Source organism: Plectropomus leopardus, chromosome 11 (genome assembly GCF_026936395.1).
Source record: "Plectropomus leopardus strain MGB_pleo_1.0 chromosome 11, ASM2693639v1, whole genome shotgun sequence".
NCBI classification, from domain to species: domain Eukaryota; kingdom Metazoa; phylum Chordata; class Actinopteri; order Perciformes; family Serranidae; genus Plectropomus; species Plectropomus leopardus.
The window spans coordinates 27,123,389-27,143,606 of record NC_142186.1 but is presented as its reverse complement, the minus strand read 5'-3'; the positions used below and the strand labels follow the sequence as shown (position 1 = coordinate 27,143,606).

Below are 20,218 nucleotides of genomic sequence, written 5' to 3'. Positions count from 1 at the left end.
AGACGCTTGTTTCTGGGTGAACTATCTCTTTAAGTACCAATCCTGTTCTTAAAACAAACAGTGCACTTGGGGAATTTTTGAATTCATTCAGAAACCAGAGGTATTTCCTCTTCACCTCACATTGCCTGCTACCCCTTACCCTCCCTTTTCAAAACCCAAACCCCCCTCTCACTCCTCTTGTTGTTTTGCTCCCCATATCCCCCCCTCTGACTCCCATTCCTCCTCAACCTCAAGCTAGCTCGGCTCACGTCCCTTTACATTACCAAAGCAATTTATTTTGGTCATATTTGCCAAACTGCCTCTTCATATGTGTCGCTCTGTGCATGTTTTCACTCAAGGGAATAGCTTGTCTTTCTGATCTGGGCAACAGCTATGGGGTTCCAGATATTTAAGACTCACTCAAATTCAAACCCACAAGTTTCCATTACTAACGTAAATAATATTTATTATAAGCAGTGCAAATATATGCTGACTCGCTCTTTTACCTGCATCTGGTCCGAGCTGATGTGGAACTTGCTGAGGATGTTGCTGAGGAAGTTCTGGACCTCATACCACGGGTAGATACTGTTGGAGCCATCGAGCACGATCACGATGTCCATGTATGTGGAGCACCCTGCCACATGTGGGAGTTTAAAAAAGAAATTGGTTGGTGAAAGCAGGCCTGTGCAGCATATTTGGATGTGTGTGTGTGTGTGTGCGTGTGGAAATGTGTGGTTACTTTGCGCTGTTGGAGCGATGGTCTCTCTCGGTTCTAGGTCATCGCTGACAGAGGCGCAGATGCCAGTGCTGAACATAGACGTACCGCACTCCTGAGACCACAAAGGGGCACACGCCTGCCAAACACACACAAACACATTAGCATCTGTCTCACAGGTGATGACATTTCGGGAGCATCTACAGCCAGTTTGAGCAAGTGTTTGTGTTCTGCTCACAAGTTGCGTAGGTGTTGGTCTTTATCAAAGGGTTTAACACGTAGACAAACGTGGTTGAATAAACAAAGAAAAGAGGGACTAAATGAGGGCAGACGGGGGAACAAAAAGAAAACAAGTCATGAAAAGGAATAAGTCATGGAAAAACTACAATAGTGTGGTTTGGGGGACAGAGAAATGAGGGAGAGGCAGAGACTATTGTTGACATGTTGGCAGTCACTGTTGTCATGAGCGGTTTAACAGAGCTGGAACACCAGACCAGCGGAGCAATTTAAATCTGATTGTGCTAAATGTAGGGGGGTGAATGTGGAGTGGTGGTGGTAGGGGGGAGGGGGGGTCGTATAAAAATATTTCTGTCTTCAAAGCACGCCGTTTATTTGGCTTTCATACCAAGAGGGAGGAATAAGAGGGGAAGTGCGGAAAGAGGAGATAAAAGAGAAACTTGTACGTTCAGCAGAGAGACAAAAGAGAGACTGAAAGTGGGGTGAAACGGGGGGAGAACGAGAGAAAGAGAAACATCCTGGTTTTGCTCGCCCTGTCATTATGGACGGGTTTCTCCTCAGGCACACAGACAGGCGGAGAAGGAGGGATGAGAGAAAGGAAGGAGGGAGAGGACGGAGGAAAGCGAGAGAGGTGCTATGGCTTTTGGTAGGTCTGTCATTAACAAAGGGCCGGAGACGCATTCCGATCCTGTTATAGACCTGACCACTGGGGTTAAGATAAACACACACACACATATTAAAGTGGGCTAAGCTGGATGGTGTTCGTGAACTGTACTCGACTCCACACCCGGAGCAGCAGTAAAAACCTGGCAGACACCAAAACACGCAAGCACACTTGCTTAACACACAGACACACACACAGAAACGAACATACAAGTACAAAACACACACTTGTGCTCGCTAGCCCCGGCAGATGTGTGTCCCTGTCCAAGCCAGAAGCCTCAAAACTGGAGAAATTTTAGAACGACAGCAAGATGTGTGTATCGAGTTAGGCTAAAGTTTCAAAATGACGACTTGCACTTGACCTGCTTTGTTACTGACTCATTTGAGACTCCCGAAAGATTTGACTTGGGAACAAAAACAGTATCAACTGTACAAGTGGCCCATTGTCAATGACTGGGAGAACATTTATTTTCTTAACTTTTATCTTAAATCATTAAAATTAACTTTTAAATACACAATAAAACAAAAATGTTTCCCTTTCTAAAGAAGTAAAAGCCAACACTTTTAACATGACAGAGCCCACTGGACTTCCAAAACTGGGAGCGCATGTCTTACTGCAGAGGCTAAAGATTATTGAAACTTTAAAATCAATGTAACCCACCGAGCAGTCGAGCTCTCTCTCTCTCCCTGCAGTCAGTTTAAAGAATAATAATCCAGCTAGGTTATCCAAAGAAGATGGTATTTCCCTAAATATAATTTAAATGTCAGTTCTTTAAATTACTTGCATATATTAGTCAATGAAACACAATCTATCGCACAACCCCAAAAAAGAGTACACCATAGACAGGATACTATGTATCATTTTTGCCTCATTGGAGCTATTTATCTGCATGTGCTGCTTGTAATAAACAACAATCTGTCGCAGGAAAATTATAAGCTATCTTGGCATGGAAATGTTTTCAAAAAAGATATTTAAAAGTGTGATAATCAACCAGATGCACCAGTCGCTTTCCACAGTATATCAGTATTTCTAGACTAGTTGGAAACTGCCCAAGGAAGACAAACACTTCTGTAATTAAAGACCAAAATTACTTTGGCCCATCCAAAGCTAAAATCCTGGCGCTGTGCCTGGTATCAGTCTCAAATATGTATCTACAATCTCACAAAAATAGAGCAGAATTAGCCAGACAGAGCCAGGCTTTGCAAAGCCCTCTAACTTGCACAATTACAGTAATTACAGTCTTATGCCGATGCATTGAAAGTATGGTCTTAGTAAGTCAGCCAGCTCAGTCTTTGTGTTTGACTTTGGAAATGTGCATATGATTCTCTAAAATGGTATTCAGCAAGTGGGGGATCATGGTCACTTCTGAAGTCAAATAAAAACACACCAACAGAGATGATTCATTAAAATTCTGTTAAACAAACACAACCTGGTCTCACCACATCCCTTCAGGCTCCCACTCACAACTCAAATAACCACAAAGCCAAAACAAAAAGTCAGTCTTGTTTCTCAGTGTGGAGACGACGTACCAGAAAGCCGTCAGGTGAGTCTGGAGTCAGCGTCATTCCCAGGTGAGAATTCTTCAGGTTTTTAGAAACGTTCTGGAGAGCGCTCTCACCTGAGATAAACACACAGTTTACCATAGCATGTTGGTAACACATCTAAATGTGAATTTGATTTGTGAAGCATATTTGTTTCTCTCACCTAGATTCACTTTGCTGCAGTTTGAGTTCCTCTCTTCTCCCACGATGCATTTGTACACGTCTCCTTTCCTGTTGTTGGGCGGCCCGTCCCAGGGAGCACCGACCAGCATCCTGCAACAAAGTCAGTCACTTGCCATCAAAACATCATCGTACATCCTCATGTAAGATGAACGTTATGGTAGTCTTTCCTTATCTTACAACACACACTTGCAGACACTTACGATTTCTCTCCGTCTGCTTCATGCTGTAAAACTGAGAAACCAAACAGAGCATCCTCTGGACCGGTGAAGATTCGCGGATGCTTCACATCTATGTTAAAACAAAGACACAAACCTGAAAGACAAAACACAGAAGATTATTACACACAGTGTGTAAACTATATTATGGTTTTCAGGGCAGCTAACTTTTTTTACAGCGGGGGTAGAGGGGGGCGATCACATGTGATTCAAAAAGAATGAGTGATCATCTTGTTGCACAGAAACATTCACAACTTACCTACTTTTTACGACTGCCAGCATATAGGCCTAATGGCTTTATGTTAAATTCTAGTTAAGATCTGAAAGTTTCCAAAGATACCAAATAACTCAGGCTGAACTTGAGGAAATGTGTATAAACTGATTCATACAACATCAAGAATATTTCCATTTGATGAAATAGTGCAGCCATAAAATAACAGAGAGTCTTGGGTTTAAATATTTCACAAGTAAAACAATATAGCTTAATAGAAGAGTTGAATCAAGCTGACACAGACTGTTGATGCATTACTCTCAGACAGAGTAATAGGATGATTTTTCAACCGTAAATGGACAGTTTACCTAAAAATCAAAAATAGATATTTTTTCTCCATCCTGTAGTGCTATTTATAATCCATATATCAATCAATTTTCTGCGTATCACTGCAGAGAGGGTAGTGTACATCTATTCATGGATGGCTGTGAATTTTAATGCCGTGCTTCTCGGTTGAGCTGTAACATTGTCTCAGTGGTGCTCGGTGAGCTAACAGTGGATGCACACTTTCTTCGGCGCAGTAATGCTGTTGGTGGGTGTAGTTTGGTTGTAAGAAAATAGTTCCTACATGAAACTGCTCACAACAAGGTCTGTGGATTATCTTAAGTTATCGGATCATCAGAAAGAGATATTGCTGTTGAGTTTTTCATTTTATTTTTATTTTTTGGCACTTTGAGCACCAAAAGCCACATGCCATCTACTTCTATTATAGGGGAGAGAAGGAAGACATCTCTATGGCTGATATCTCCAACACTCGGACACTCACACCAAAGCAACCTAGACTGCTAAATATCACTACAGGTTAGAGTAAAAATATGTATTTTTTTTAAATTTTGGGATGACATGCCCCTTTAATCTATGTAAGTGTGTATTAATCTACATTTTATCTACATCTTTTTTCTGGTGTTGAAAATCCATATTTAGACTTTCCCCCTCAGACTGTGAAGAAATAAGATGTACCTTTCATTTTTCCAGTTGGAACATGTTTTCAGTTTACACCTAAATGTTCACAACTCAGTGACTGTCTCACTACCATCTTGTTGCTGTCTGTCTTCTCTGTGTCTCCTCACCTCTCTCTCTCGTTGTATGAAGGGCAGGCTTGTGTGTCATAACAGGGGGCTTACTATACTCCATAGTTTTTCTAACCCACACCCTTCTCTGCCTTGCCTCTTCTCTCCCCTCTCCTCTCCCTCGTTCTCCTCAGACTGAACTCCCTTTTTCCTCAGAGGCTGCCTTTGGTCACTCTGTTTATCCATCTCTTTCACCCCCTACTCCCTCCCCCGAATCCCTCTCGCTGAGAGGGGAAATAATAATCTGACTCTGCACTGTACAGTTGTGTACACACAGCTCCAAGTTATGTTTTTCACTCATTTTAACGGCTGATTAAGCCTCAACTCAAGTTCCACCAACACCTTAAAGCAAAAGTTTGGAAGTACGCTCGGGCTATCCATTTTCTTGCAGAGTTAGAGATTTAAATGTATAATAAATATGAATTTACTAAAAGCAGTCCAGTATACAAGTTAGCATTTCGCGTTTTGAAATACAAAAAATATATATATCAGGAAACAAGCTAGAAATCCCCTTTCTTGTAAAATTATGACTTTGTTCTTGTAGAGTTACAACATTTTTTCTCATAAAATTATGACTATTTTCGTAATATTACGTCTTTATTCTCATAAAATTATGACGTGTCTCATATAACTATGACGTAATTCTTTGCAATTGTTTAGGATTATTCTCAAAATTACGACTTAATCCTCATAATACAATGACTTTATTCTCGAAACCAAATGTTTTTGTGTTTTTTTTAACATGGCCCTAATCCTCCATCATACTTTCACAATGTAAAACTAGGGGGAAAAAAGGTTCTTGCAGGCCAATGGCATCACATGATGGACTCAAAAGTTGTAATTCTACTGTTTGACCACTAAGAAAATTGTCTTCAAAGCCTTAAACTGTTTCTTTGGCACCTGCTGGAAAATCATTGACCAAATTATTTTATTATTATAAAAATTTAGACCTGGTGATGACACTCGATGGGGGATTACCACAGTAAATACAATTTATCCTGACTTTGACATGAATGTGTGTACCAAATTTAAATGGCAATGAATACAATAGCTGCTGCGATATTTCACTAAAAACCACAAATGTCAGCTTCATGGTGGCGCTGGAAGAATATCAGGCTCAAGGCAGTTTGTTTGGTTAAAACTTGGATCAAACTTTGTATTAAAATGTATAAAATGCAGACTATACCGTTCAGACCCATAACAAATAGTTCCATATTTATTTCCTGTTTCAGTTTGCTGATGCTGTCAGTCTCTGTGTGACAGGAAATAAACTCTTTAGATGATTTCCTTTAGATACACAGTTCTACCTAAATTAAAGAGCATCACTATGTAGTATTTTCAGTTTAGCCTCAGAATCACTATGCTACTCTTGACAGTTGGTATTTAACTTGTCCCACTTGTGCATCTACTTATTTGTACCCCAGGAGAGTCGAGTGTGTTGGAAGTGTTTTGCTAAAGAGGATTTCTAAATACATTTGACTTGACGTGTAATTTAGCAGCATCCGTGGGCATCTACAGTGACTCTCCTACTGTACATAACTCAGTGATTCCACTGGAGGAAAGTCGTCCAGATGGGGAACAAGACCAGAACACTGCTGCTGTGATTATACACCAGCTACGCACACACTTGTATACAGATACTTTCCCACAAATGCACACTGACACACGCAGACAGTTACCTCGGCCAGGCCAATCAGAGGGGGATTCCACTTGGTTTGCAGAGGGAAACTAGATATGCTCACTGTTTCTCTTCCATCTCTGCCCCTGACTTTTTCACATACTGTTGCTTCTCCTACCTGCTCCTTCATTTTCTCTTCGGCACAGATGTTTTTCCTTGTAATATTAGTGCATTTTCAGCCAAGTTTCTTCTTGTTCTTGTATCAAGACGTGGGTTTTTATAGCCATATAGCAGCATGACTGAGGATGGCAATGTCATTCTGCCGATCGGTCCACCAGTTCACTCCAGACTGATATATCTCCACTAATATTTGAATGATTGCCATTCAATTTTGTGCAGAGCTGAATGTTTCCCAGGGGTGCTGACTTTGGAGATCCCCAAAAGTTTTTCACAATGAGGTTCACTTTAGTTGTTTTGAGTTAAAATGTCTCAGCTCATGGATGCATTTTAATGAAATATGGTGCACACATTCATATCCAACCAAGGATGAAATGTTATGACTGAACTGATTTTGAGCCATGAAAGGGTATAATTTGTCCAGTGTTTTGGTTTACCCTCAAACGTGCAATCTTAACAGCAATCCCATTATCATCAGCTGTACTTTAGTGATAATTAGCCAATGTTAGCTTTAGAGTTCTTCCGATACCAGTATCAGTATCGGAAATGTGTCAAGTATTGCCTAAAATGCTGGATATGCCAGTCTATGCACCTTCAGATACCATGTAATGGTAAACGGCAGTTTTCTTGGAAATCAGTTCCTCTTTGCTGGTGTAAAACAGTCGCCTACACATAGAGTTGTGCTGTTGTGCATCCACTCATTTAAAGCAGCAAATAACTGATTTACATTAAGTAGTTTGTGAGTAAAATCTCAGAAATCTAGCAATATTTTAAACTGGAAAGTCCCACCAGGGGTTTAACTTGAACCATACCATACAACAATGATAGCAATAATTTCACATCCATTTAGGGATAGAAGAATACCACTGTTAATTTGTAATTTTTTTACATAATGGCATTAAATCAGTAGTCTACTTGGTACTTGGTTGATGCGCTAGTTCAAGTATTGTAATTAGGCTATCCAGAAGGAGAAAATTGTAGGCTATTGGAACATCTTTAGTTAACATGCTAACCTAAAATGGTGAACATGCTATTCTAGCTACTTAACATCAGCATGTCAGCACTGTCATTGTGAGCATGTTAGCATTTCACCATCACCAGCTGTGAGCCAAAAAAAGCTGCAGAACTGTTGCTGACTGTAGACTCCAGGTCTAATTTCTGCTCATTTTGCAGATCTGTGTGAGCTTCCAATATTTCACAGTCCAAACCTCCAGTGACTTTGATGATATTCAGCCATCTATCTGGCTCTACACAGATGTTTAATGCACTTCACTGATGGGAATATGCGTAGGCAAGGATAGAGTCATTCCTTAATACCAAATCTAACTTTTTCACTGCCAGAATGAGTAAAAATCTTTCTATCCAGCCTTGTTACAACAAGTTATTCTCTCTTATTCTCTCCCACCAGCCCTCTTATATACAGCATAGTAAAATGTTTCTGTCTTTCTTGTGGCAACAAACACCCGCCCTCTCCAATTCCAAATTGCTTTCCACAACAAACCAGGCCTCCGATAACAACTCCTGCTACTGATTTTCTCTGTCATCCTCCTATTTCACTCATTCTCTCATAAACCATAAATTGCTTCTTTCTCTTACCCCCTCTCCTAAAACACACACACACACACACACACACACACACACACACACACACACACACACACACACACACACATACTGTAACTCTACCACGAGGCCCCCTCTCCTTTCCCTAGCCACAAAACTGTAGCATCGTTCTCTGTTTTCCTTGTCCTGTCCTCCCTGCTCTGGTTCCATTTTCATTGGGGTTTATATATGACACTGCACCGCAGCCCGTCTGACCACCCATTGCCATGACAACTGGCGGCAAACATTTATCAAGCCAAACTGAGTCCAGATTCTCTCAACCACACATTCGGCTCTGGGCGCTACTACTGTTGGCTGGATGTGTATGGCTGTAATTGTGCAGTATATATGTGTGTGTGCACAGAAACTGAACTTGACTCTGCAATATCTTGGATACTATAGAGCAGTGATACTCAACTTAGAGCCCACGGTCCAAATCTGGCCCCTGACAGGGTTCCAGGTGGCCTCGAAACCATTTTCCAGTTCACAAAAAAATAAAGTGATTCACACTGGGAATTATTTTTGTACTTTTAGTATACATAAGGTGCCAGAGTGCATAAAACAGCATCAAAATAGAGTTTGTTTTTTAAAAAAAGTGCCAATCAAGAATCCCCTACACCCCCCAACAGAGGTCCTTGCTAAGCCCCTAATTCCCAAAAATCTGAGAAACATCCTAAAATCCTAGAAATGTCTTACAACCCTAAAATTGTTAACCCTAAAAAGTCCTAAAATTGTAGAAACGTCCTAAAATCTGAGAAATGTCCTAAAAAATAACACATGTCCCAAATTCCTGGAAATGTCCAATAATCTTCGAAATATCTGAAAATAAAATAAAAAACACTCTAAAAATTGACAATTGCCCTGATTTCCTGGAAATGTCCTAAAATCCTCGAAATGCTCTAAAATTCTTGAAAGATCCTGAAATCCTAGAAATGTCTAAAAATCTTCAAAATGTCATAAAATCCTAGAAACGTCCTAAAATCTGACAAAAATCCTAAAATCTGAGAAACATCTTAATATCTTAGAAACATCCTCAAATCCTAGAAATGTCCTCAAGTCTGTGAAACGTTCTAAAATTCTACAAGAACGTCTTAAAACCCTAGAAATGTCCTAAAATTTTGGAAACATGTATAGGGGTGCTGCGACTCGCCCCTGGCCTCATGTCATTTTGGAAAAGTGGCCCCCAAGCAAAGCAAGTTGAGTATCCCTGCTATAGCGAGATGTCAGCACTTATAGCAGCATGCAGAGACATTGATTTATGTTTCTTAAATTGGAATAACATATTTAAGTCATCCTTGTCTATTTCTCTGTCTTTAATTTCCATCCCTGACTTATAGCACCTGTGTGAAATGTCCCGCAGTAGAGATGTCCACTCGACTGTCTGTTTCTATCATCTCTATTGAACTGACTCATAGCGTTTCCCATGCATCGCCCTCCCTCACCTCTTCTCGCCTTCTTTCACAGATTTTCTCTCCATTATCTGGTCTGCTTTCTGTTCTCATCTCTGTCACCCTCTCGTGGGGAATGGGGGTGGAAGAAGAGGGGGAGTAGGAATGAGAGTCAGCGAAAACACAAGGAGATAGCTGGGAGAATAATAGCTAAAATTTATGAATGACTGGAGTCAAACACACGCACACACACCTGTGTTCGACATCTCAGTAAAGCATAACAGAGTGTAACAGGCCTGGGATGCCTGCTGTCCGCATCAGCGGAGCTCTGCTGAAACCATTAACATAACGCACATACTCCCTCACCTACATGTTGCTGTATGACACATGCACAAGCTAGCAAGCTCACACACATGCAAGAACACTTACTCTAAGATCACAAAAATACAGTACAAATTAAAGCAAAGGTTACTCAGTAAAAAAATGATTTAAACTGATAATGGAGGGCAATGTGTAAAACCAACCACAGGCAACATTTCCCTGCTGGCATGTAGTAGGCAGAAATGTAGACTTGTAGATGACTTAGACTTGAATCACAAATTTAACAGCATTAGACTCGACTTGCCAAAAAAACCTTGCAACTCGACTTAGATGTCGACATTGGAAAAGCATTCAAAACTCAAAGTTTTGGACTTGTAACTTGACTCTGAACTTACTTGTCTTGACTAAATTGACTCAGGACTTGTCAGTCTCGACTTGAGACTTGACTCAGGGCTGTCTTGACTTGGAACTTGAGTGTAAAAACTTGTGGCTTGCAAAACAATGACTTGGTCCCACCTCTGGTAATAGATGTGTGCGTGTGCTGGTGTATGTAAGTATGTGGACCCCGTTCATTCCTCAGCTTCTGGGTGAGAAGCATTTTGCATGGCATGAAAACCGGCCACGTGGATAATCATGTTGAAATTTAGCACAAATGCCGAAGTCTCAGTCTGTATACCGACTTCAGAGACTGTGTGTGTGATCCGGAGCATTAACGCCTTGCAGGGTGTAATATCTCAGCCTATTGATCTCATTTTGCTTCACGGCTGCATGCTATAGTGCAGCAGTTAAACCGCTGCTTATCAGCTGCATAATCACTCAAGTTTGGTAGACAACAATGGCCTTTTTCTTGCTGGTGAGCGGCTCAATGAGGTGTGTGAGGCTGCTCTGCCACACCGAACATGAGTACAGGAGTGGAGCTGATGTTCATGCTTCATGGAGAAAACACACATGGCATAGACGCCTTATTAGGGGAAGTCATGGCAATGGATATGGCTGATATGGACGGTGGGGTCGAGTTACTCAGCTGCCAGGGTCAGAAGGATGTCAGCTGTAAGAGGAGATGAACCAGTAACCTTTCTGCAGAGGATACATGCACATATCTGTGATCGCTCCAAACTTCTTCAGGTATCTAGGCCTCTAACGAGAATGAAAAACTTCCTCATGATTTACTCAAAGATCAGACTTTGATCCAGATACCATTACTTTGTTGGACTAGTGCTCAACTTCCTATACCTTTGATGTGTTTGGCAAATGGAGTGTAGCCATATGTTTTAATACGCCTGCTTCTCTACTCTCCTGCACACAGTCATGTTAGGAATGTCTTCATGGTCAGTCGCTCACTGTCACACAAAATAAAGCTGCCTGGGACTCGGGGAGGCACGTGTGACACAATCATTCACACATGTTGTTTGGTGAAGTGCAGAAGTTGTGGAGGTTAATGGCCATATCACCCAGAGAGACAGTGCTGGAGGACTTCAGAGCAACTGGGAGGTAAAGAGGCATCAATCATGGACAGGAGGTTGACCATGGTCCTCCACAGTTCACAAGTTTAAGGGTTTTCCTGCTCAGACTCGCATAAAGTTTAAGTAGTTGCATTATTTTTAAAAGGGCAAATGTGTGAAAACTACATGTAAAGTTTACTTTTAACCAAAAATATAACTTAAAAATGACTATAAAGTGGTTCTTACCTTTAAGAAGGAGGATAAACTCCAGGCACAACAGGTATTTACGCAGCTCCATTTATAAAAAGCAAATGAAAGCAAAGTCTCTCCAATATTTTTCCGATTTGTTGTCTCTGTTTACAAAGTGATATCCCCTGAGCTCTTGAAAATACAGTGCATCGGCGTCCACACATATAAAAACACGCGCTTTTCAACTCGCTCTTTCCCCAAGAGATGCGTAAAATCCGGTCAAACAGTGCTCCAGTGGCATGTCTGCTGTGTGTGGCGGGCTCGTTTACGAAAGCAGTCTTGAGTTGGTAAATATGAATGGAAATATGATTCTTGTTCGTGATTTTGGCGCTTGTTAAAGCCCCTGTGTGAATATTTCAGTGACACCGCAGAGGGAAGTTATTTTAGTCTTTAGGTCTTTAGGATAATGAGAAAAAGACTTAATTGACACCTCAGTGACCCATGTTTTGGGCGTGAAAATCCTGCACCTGTCCCATCCAACAAGAGGCCGCAGCTCAGAGCCGTTAAACCATAACTAACGTGTAACACCTTCCCAAACAGTCAGTCAGCGCCGCGCTTTATCCCTCCAGACTCCGGAGCGCGTCTTTGAAGATCCAGCTCTCCTGTGGACACAAACTCCGCTCATTAAGACAAAAGTTGGAGTTGAGGTTCCCCCTGTGACATGTTATCCATGATCCTCTCGGCTGATTTTCCTCACGTTTACAGTTTTCTTGGTGTTTCTGTCGTTGTGAATATGTGCCACTAGTAACGGATTTCTCTCACTTTGAAATGAAAGAGCGCATTTATCCTCAGAGCTGCCCTCCCTCCATCCGTCCTCCTTCATCCACCAGAGTCCTCTCCGAGCAACTGCTTCACATTGACAAACCTCAAACCCACATCTCTCTCTCTCTCTCCCTCTCTCTCTTTTCTTTGCAAACATACTCTGACGATTTCTCTCTTTAAAAAAAAAAAAAGTCAGTTTGCTCACCTCTCACTTACTTATTTCTCTGAACTCCTCTTTACACATGACATCTCCAACTTTGTAGAACTTGTACTAAATAAGGCACGCTTTAAAGAGGCTTATCAGCTGTGATTGATGGTTTAATTAATAGGCAATTAATAATTTAAATCAGTTATAATCCATTTATGAGATAAACTTTAGGGTTACTTGGTTGTGGAAACGTATGTGTTCCCATGTTTCTCAATAAGCCAAAAGCAAAAGTCAGTATGCTGCAGTTATAAATTATGTTAATAACGTCAATAAGTCGTTAATGTAGCTTTTTATAATTACTATTTTCAACAATCAGTCAGGTGTTATTCTAGTCCAGATGCTATGCTGCCCTTTTCTAAAAAAAAAAAAAATTATAAAATGAATTTAATTGTAATTACTGACAGTTACTGAGAAAAATATATATAATGAAATTACAGTTAGTATCAGTGTTAGTGATTACAAAGGGGTTACAGGCGAATACAACTTTTCTGTAAACAGCTTATAGTTAACATTCATTCTATTGTTTTGCTTTTTTTTGCTGTGCAGGAACACCTTTTAGTGAATTTCTGGAATTTCCACTTGTATGTCAAACACAGGTGTAGCTGATAATATAATTAATTGCTGCATTATATGACAACAGTTGCTGGAAAAGATTGTTAATCTTATTAGTTCCAACTGCTTTTCCTCCTATAAGAGGTCAAAATGTCATCTGTAAAAACTGATCTTTAAATCTGATCCACATGGGAATGATAAAAAAACACTCAGTATTCATATTACTAATATTAATTCAAATGTGTAAGATGGATCAATTTTTGACGGACAAAAAAACTGTGTTTGCGCCAAACTGTAATGGTATTTTTGGAAAAAATGAGACATTTCTATCCTGACTAGTGTCTCTTCCATGATGACAATGTCCCCATCTACAGGACACAAGGGGTCACTGACTGGTTTGAAGGGATGAGAATATTTTGAATTCTATGTTTTACGACCTTCACAGTCAACAGATCTTCAATATCATCAAAACACAGAGTCTAATAACAATAAGCACTGAAGCTTTTCTGGATGTGCAAATGCCAGACTATTGTAAAAGAACATGAAATACAGGGCGGCAAAATGAGCTGAATTGTTTCCCAGGTTGTCATATTTTGCTGAGCATATATCAAAATGAGGCTTTTGTTAATTAATCACAAATAAATGACATGTTTAAACAGTAGAATCGATGTCTTGACTGTGTTGTTAGACCACATGAAAATGCCCAATTTGTTTTACATTGAAAAGATTCTCCCATTTAGCCATGTCCTTAAATTAGCATTTAATTGTAGATTTAGTCTGGTGTGCCACCATTTCGGAAGATTCGTCAGATGAAAGTGGAAAGCTCTGTTTACTGTTGTTGGCATGACAAAATGAAAACATTATCAATCAAAGCAGCTTTCATGCTTTTACTGTACTACATGTTGTATTTGTGAGCCTTTCATTGATTTCAAAAGTTAACTGGAACAGGAATTTTTGACCTGAAACTAGGGAGTTAAATCAATATCAAATAATGGGATTACTTTAACATGGGTAATGTTATGCATAGATGTTAAATTGGACTTAAAACGTGACTCCCTCTGTCCAAAATATATATAAGCTCTTGGGCGCCCCTCTCAGGCCTTTAGAGTTACTGCTCCACATACCCATAGTGGTACAACATACACAGATACAAATAGGGACTGTACTTTTATTTAATAGGGCAGTGGGGATGGCTGGGGAGTGACTTTGATTTCTTTTTTGTAACATGACACTCAGAGTAGAGACAGAGCTACAAATACTTTTACTTCAATAACCACATATTGCAGTTTCTTGCTTTGATTAATGATGTGATTTTTGAGTGTTTTAATTTAAAAAAGCCTTTATACAATACAATATAATACAAATACAAAATTCAAACATTTAAAGTTAAATGTTCCTTCTCTAAGCCAAATAAAAAAAAAACATAACTCCCTCCCTGGTGCTAAACAAATGAACTTAAATGCCTCTCCAGTTTTGCACCATCCCCTTCCCTTACATAAATTACAAGCAGTCCCTAAGCCAAATGCATGTGATTTAATGATGTGCGTTGCTTTCCCATTTCTTTGACATTTAGTTTTGAACATATTATAGTTAGTGTTTAGGTATAAAGAAATTTATTTTGTTCACCAGGTTAAGTAAGTGAAACACTTTACTAATTTAATTAAAACGTCTCCCGAGGGGTTTGAAAATTTTAAAATGAAAGCCATATAGTATTACAACTGTGAAAAAGCATTATTAATCGCAAAATAATCCATTAGTGGCAGTAGCCTGCATGTAGTGGCAGCAATTTGATAAGCGAAGAAGAAATTCCGCGCCATCTTTGATTTTAACGCCTCTTGTAAACAAATACAAATGATACTATTTCCATCGGTATATAAGACGTTTTTATCATTTTACACCACCTGATGTCGAGTTCCTCCCGCCTGATAAATTGCCAAGAACAACGACTTCATGTCAGTCAGCTCGCATTAACAAAATTATTTCAACAACGAATTAAATAAACACCGAAATGACTAAAATGTTTGGTTTTAGATGGCAGCCGTCCACGACCGTTGGCTAGCTAACTGTGGGCCTACGGGTACTTTACCAGAAGCGAGGTGAGTGTCTGACAGGTGAGCGCAGTTGAACATTTTACGTATTTTTCGTCAAGATTTGTCCGACCAAATGTGAACAATAATACATGGTAATATTCCTCAGGTGGCTGTAAAGAAGACTTCAATGAGTTGACCACGTTACCGCGTTTCTTCCGGATATGTAAGTAAACAATTTCTGGCTAACAACTTGATATGCTAGCTAAATCTTCAACTGTGAGTTTTGTGACCTGGATGATAGCAGCACCATGAAAGCCGTTTAACTGGGTCGGTTTTGAAGTTCACTGGGCTAACTGGCTTTGAAGAGAAAGTTCCAGTTTGACTAATTTTAGATGTGTGTGACAGGGCAAGGAAAAGACAACATATATTTCTCAATAGATTAAACACTACATTTCTGAGGCCTCTGAGACATGCTGTGTGATTCTTTAAAATTGATCCACATATTTATTTTCAACATTTTGTTATCCAGTTAATTTTGAGTTAATTGAGCACATGCTCATATTTGCAAAAGAGAGATTTTAAAATTTGCCATAATTTGTTTAAGTTAAGAATAGCATTAATTTGGAAGTCCATGTCCTTAATCATGTCCCAATTGTACTAATACTACATCCGTTAACCCTTTGAAACCTGGAGCAACATCACTGGCCTTGTGCAGCTTGGTAATAATTGTTTCACAAATAAGTAGATTTTTTTAAGCTATGGAAAAATATATTTATAATTATCGTAATTACATATAAAAAATTGTTACAAAATTTTAAGCACTTTTCCATGTCATTTCTATCATTAAAAAATCTTAATTAAATTTTTTTTTTTTTGATTAATTTTCAAATAATTGTGTTGTACTTTTAACTAATTGCTTGCTAATTTTTTGGTCATTTCTTTTGTTGCTCATGCCTCGAAAAAAGCCCAAAACCAATTTGCTCAGGTTTCACAGGGTTAAAAGTTAAATGGTAAAGTCAATGCTGGAAAGGTACCAAGCAGGCCAACATGTATTCAAGTACTGTAAAGAAGCATAATTTTGAAGTACTTGGACTTTACTTGTAATTTTCCTCAGTCTTTATCTCTGCTCTGTGATTTCTGGGTTTGGTGTTGGAATGCTCTCCTACATTACCCTCACTTCATACAATCCTAAAAAAAATTGAATTCATGTTGATGTTTTTCTTAGATGAAATCTTACACTGAAAAAACATGTAAAAACTGGCGGACATTAAAAAATACTTTTGCTGATAAATGTAGATAAAATAAAAGCAACATTCTTAGTTTACACTAATACATTAATGCACATTCGGTGATGGAAAATAGTTATGTTTACCCAAGTGCAAGTACTGCACTCTAGTACAATTTTGATAGATAATAATACAAAATATAATCAGCAAATACATTATGATGTATTAGTATATGTAATAAAATAAAATAAAAAAGATTTTATTGTTCTCTTTGGTGAAATTCACAAACTACTCTGCAGTATATAGCCTATAGTCAGTATTTTAATTCAGTCATATAATAAACATTGTTCAGGAATCTGCAGCTCTGCTCAATTTTTACTTTTATTTTGGTACACTCAGTATATTTTGATGGGAATACTTTGGTACTTTTACTGAAGTAACTTAAGTACTTTCACTCGCAGCATACTATTTCTACACTATGATGTTACTGCTTTTTAAATGATCTTATTCCTCCATACCTGTCAAAAAGCATATTGTTACTTATTTATCAACATTTGTCTGCATTGGTTTAGGTGTTTTTTCCATGTTTCTGACACTGGTTTGTAATAATATTTAGCAGTATTTTATGTATTCAGTGGTGTTTGTGTGTCACCTTAAGGTGAAATTTAATATAACCTCTGAGATTTTGATAGTTTTGTGTTTGGGCTTCAGAGTCTGAGGTTCAGCCTGAGAGGTGTTTGGTAATTTGGTGTCATTGCAAAATAAAACAGTTTCTATAAAGAATGTGCTACTGTTGGCAGCTGCAAAAGCAATTCTTACTTATCACCACTTGGTGATGCTCTGTTTCAACTATTGTGCTTTCCAAACCAGTCTGAAGCCATGGTTTTGAACACCTTCATGGTGTGTGATTACTGTAACAGCTGGTCAAAACTGATGGCTTTTCCTTTCATTGCCAATTGCAAATATCGTCCAAGGCCAATTTGTCTTCTGTTTTTCGGTGCTGTGACTCATACTGCTCAGCTGATAACTGATTCATATGATGCTAAATTCCTGCTCTCACATTATGTTGCTGAGAGTCTTTTTCTGTCTCTTGCAAATCGGCTTTTCCAGTGCGGGCCCATCATGTGGTAGTGGATTTCTGTTCTGGACCGGCACAGAGAGTGCAATGGGTTTGGAGAGTAAACTCATAAGTAGGTAGCACATCTGGAAATGAGAAGAACTTCATTAGCTTTTGATTTATGAGTCTGGTGGGAGGAAAGATAATGATTATTGGATCATTGACCTCGGTCTCTCCATCATTGCTCTTATAGTTAGTGCTTAATTGACATTGGTCTCCAGCAGTGTCCTTGCCATTATTGCCTTCCTTCTCGCCTTCTTCGTCTCCACCTTCTGTTTTGCTTCTCTTGGATCTTAGTTCTTAAAGTCCTCGTCTCATGTCACCAAGAGACATATACTAGACATATACTATATACTTTCTATGTTTGCAGTGATCGGCATTAGCATTTTTTGGCAGGTGGCTGTTACTGTAATTCAACTGGCAGCAGAGTCATGCTGACTGGCAGCCGTATGTTAAGTCAGATGCGCCTGCTCACACGCAACCAAACCTCACTGTACACAACCACAGATTCCTGCACAGAGGTGGAACTGGAGTCAGAGCCAAAACAAACAAACACACACAAACACACACACACACACACACACACACACACACACACACACACACACACACACACACAGACTGTTTCACACCACTGGGAGCTATGCGGGAGCCCATTAACATCGGGCATAAAATCGAAATTGGCATCATGCTGCTGTAATAACACAACTTAAATCAATGCAGAGTAGATCACTTTTACAGCTTTTACAAACCACTGCTGCACAGTGCAGTGAATATTGAATACATGTGGGACAGCATACTTTATTCTCCGTGTTCCCACCAAGGAATCGCTGGATTGTTTAGGATTTAGGGGGAATATTTTAACAGAAATGGGATATAATATAAAAAGTATAGTTTCCTTACTTTATCATCACCTGAAAAGAGGAATTCTTGTGGTTTCTTTACCTGTAGATCGGGCAATTAGCATTTGTTTTTTGGCGTCGACCACTATACAGCCCCTCTGAGATCAGTGTCACAAACACTGTTTGTGGGTTTGTTTGTTTTTTTGAGTGAAATGGTTTTATTCTGTGTTTTAATTGGAGGAGACCTCTGCAGATAATAGGGCTACGAGTAAAAAACCTCCTGAACGTCTGCACACATAAGCAGGTGCTGGGCTACCAACCTGTCTCTGATGTGCCAAACAGTGTTGGAAACTGTTGTTTTCTGTGTTTTTTACCATTTTTTAATCACGCGGTCCCTTTGTTTTGAAGAGGAAGATAATTGTGTGGGTAATTCAGCAATGAACAATTTTGGAATTCTAACCAGGAGATATTTGAGCTGGTTGCAATCTACATTCCTTACTGCAAGATGCCACTAAATCCCTCTAAATTTTACACACTGCTCCTTTAATTTCACACAGATTTAAAAATTGAAGATGAATTGAACTTTAGGGGTTTAGAATAGTACTTTAATGCATATTTGCTGATTACCCCTTTATTATAACAAAATTATCTGGTCTAAAGTTGAGAAATACGCCACTGGAAAATATTCTTAACTGCATGTGTGGCGTATCAGAAGCAGGGATAGGACTTTAAACTGACGTTTACTGTTCAGTGTGCCGAGTTTCCCTTTCAAAGCAAATGCAATAAAATTTTAGGATGAGGAGCAAAAGGAATGCCTGGGCGGCCTACAGTAGCTGGCATGTTCGTGGGATATTTTGCCTGCCGGATGATCAGTAAATCACTGTCAGACATTGAGCCTGGCTGTGCAGATGGATAGATGGAGGGCAGTGGGAGACCATAGCACGAGTGTGTTACATATCACCAGTTCAGTACAGTAGCTATGATTTGTGGGTAAGGTGGATGGTAGTGACAGTGTAGTGTTAGTAGACGAGGCTGTTTTCTCTCTGTCACCAGGTGCTCCTTCAACGTCAGCTCGTGCTGGGTTTGGCAGCAGCCGTGTCAACATGTTACACCCCTGGATTATCTTGATGAGCAACTTTCGGTGCTTCTTCCCTCGGCGAGGGCACGGCGTTGCTATTTCAGTGCCCTTTAAACAGAAACTTGTGTTCAGCAGGTTGCTTTTCACGATGCACACACATGCTTCAGTGTGTCAATGTGCATGCGTGTGCAGCAGCCAGTAGGTTTTTTTACAAGGTGTGCTTCCTCCACCCCTGTCCTCAAATCACAGTCCTCTGCAACCAGTCAAACGACACCACAGCACACCTCAGCCAGTGGTTCACTGTGTCCAGCTATGACATGCTGGTCTCCGGTATGTGTTGGGCTGGTGGCCGTCTGGAGCTGGTCAACAGAGGAAAGTAATAGACAGAGGGAGGAAGGCAGAGAAGGAACAAAGGGCAAAAAAAAGAGGGTGATAAGTTGAACCTCATGTATGCAGTAATCAGATGCAGGCTCTTAAAAAGTACCACAGATCTAACTCCAGCTAGATTATTATTGTGTATTTTTTAGAGGTGAGTATTTTTTTTGAGTATTTATTTATTTCATTTTTTTTTTCTGTTGATGATTACAGATGTGCTTTTATGTTATGCGTGGTTATGTATGGTTATCTGTGAATGAACTGATGTAACAAATGTTATCTATCTATCTACTCGTGGATGAGAGGCTCATGTTAGTGACATCATGAGACGTAAACATTGCCTACAGTTACATGTA

The 20,218-nt window shown here is 39.6% G+C and overlaps 2 protein-coding genes across 2 annotated transcripts in view; one reads left to right on the top strand and one right to left on the bottom strand.

Annotated features, from left to right (window-relative positions):
* The window catches only part of itga10 (integrin, alpha 10), a 34,225-nt gene extending 21,483 nt beyond the window's left edge, over positions 1-12,742 (bottom strand). The window contains exons 1-6 of the mRNA XM_042490260.2: positions 11,670-12,742; positions 3,520-3,631; positions 3,300-3,409; positions 3,125-3,213; positions 719-833; positions 486-613 (exon numbers count right to left, since the gene is read on the bottom strand). Of these exons, the coding sequence (XP_042346194.1) occupies positions 486-613; positions 719-833; positions 3,125-3,213; positions 3,300-3,409; positions 3,520-3,631; positions 11,670-11,721 (606 nt within the window). The 5' untranslated portion in view covers positions 11,722-12,742. The remainder of the gene's footprint in view (positions 1-485; positions 614-718; positions 834-3,124; positions 3,214-3,299; positions 3,410-3,519; positions 3,632-11,669) is intronic.
* A 2,674-nt stretch (positions 12,743-15,416) lies between these two features.
* LOC121945936 (uncharacterized) overlaps positions 15,417-20,218 on the top strand; it is a 73,005-nt gene continuing 68,203 nt past the window's right edge. The window contains exon 1 of the mRNA XM_042490313.2: positions 15,417-15,447. The gene's annotated coding sequence lies outside the window, so the exon portion shown is untranslated. The remainder of the gene's footprint in view (positions 15,448-20,218) is intronic.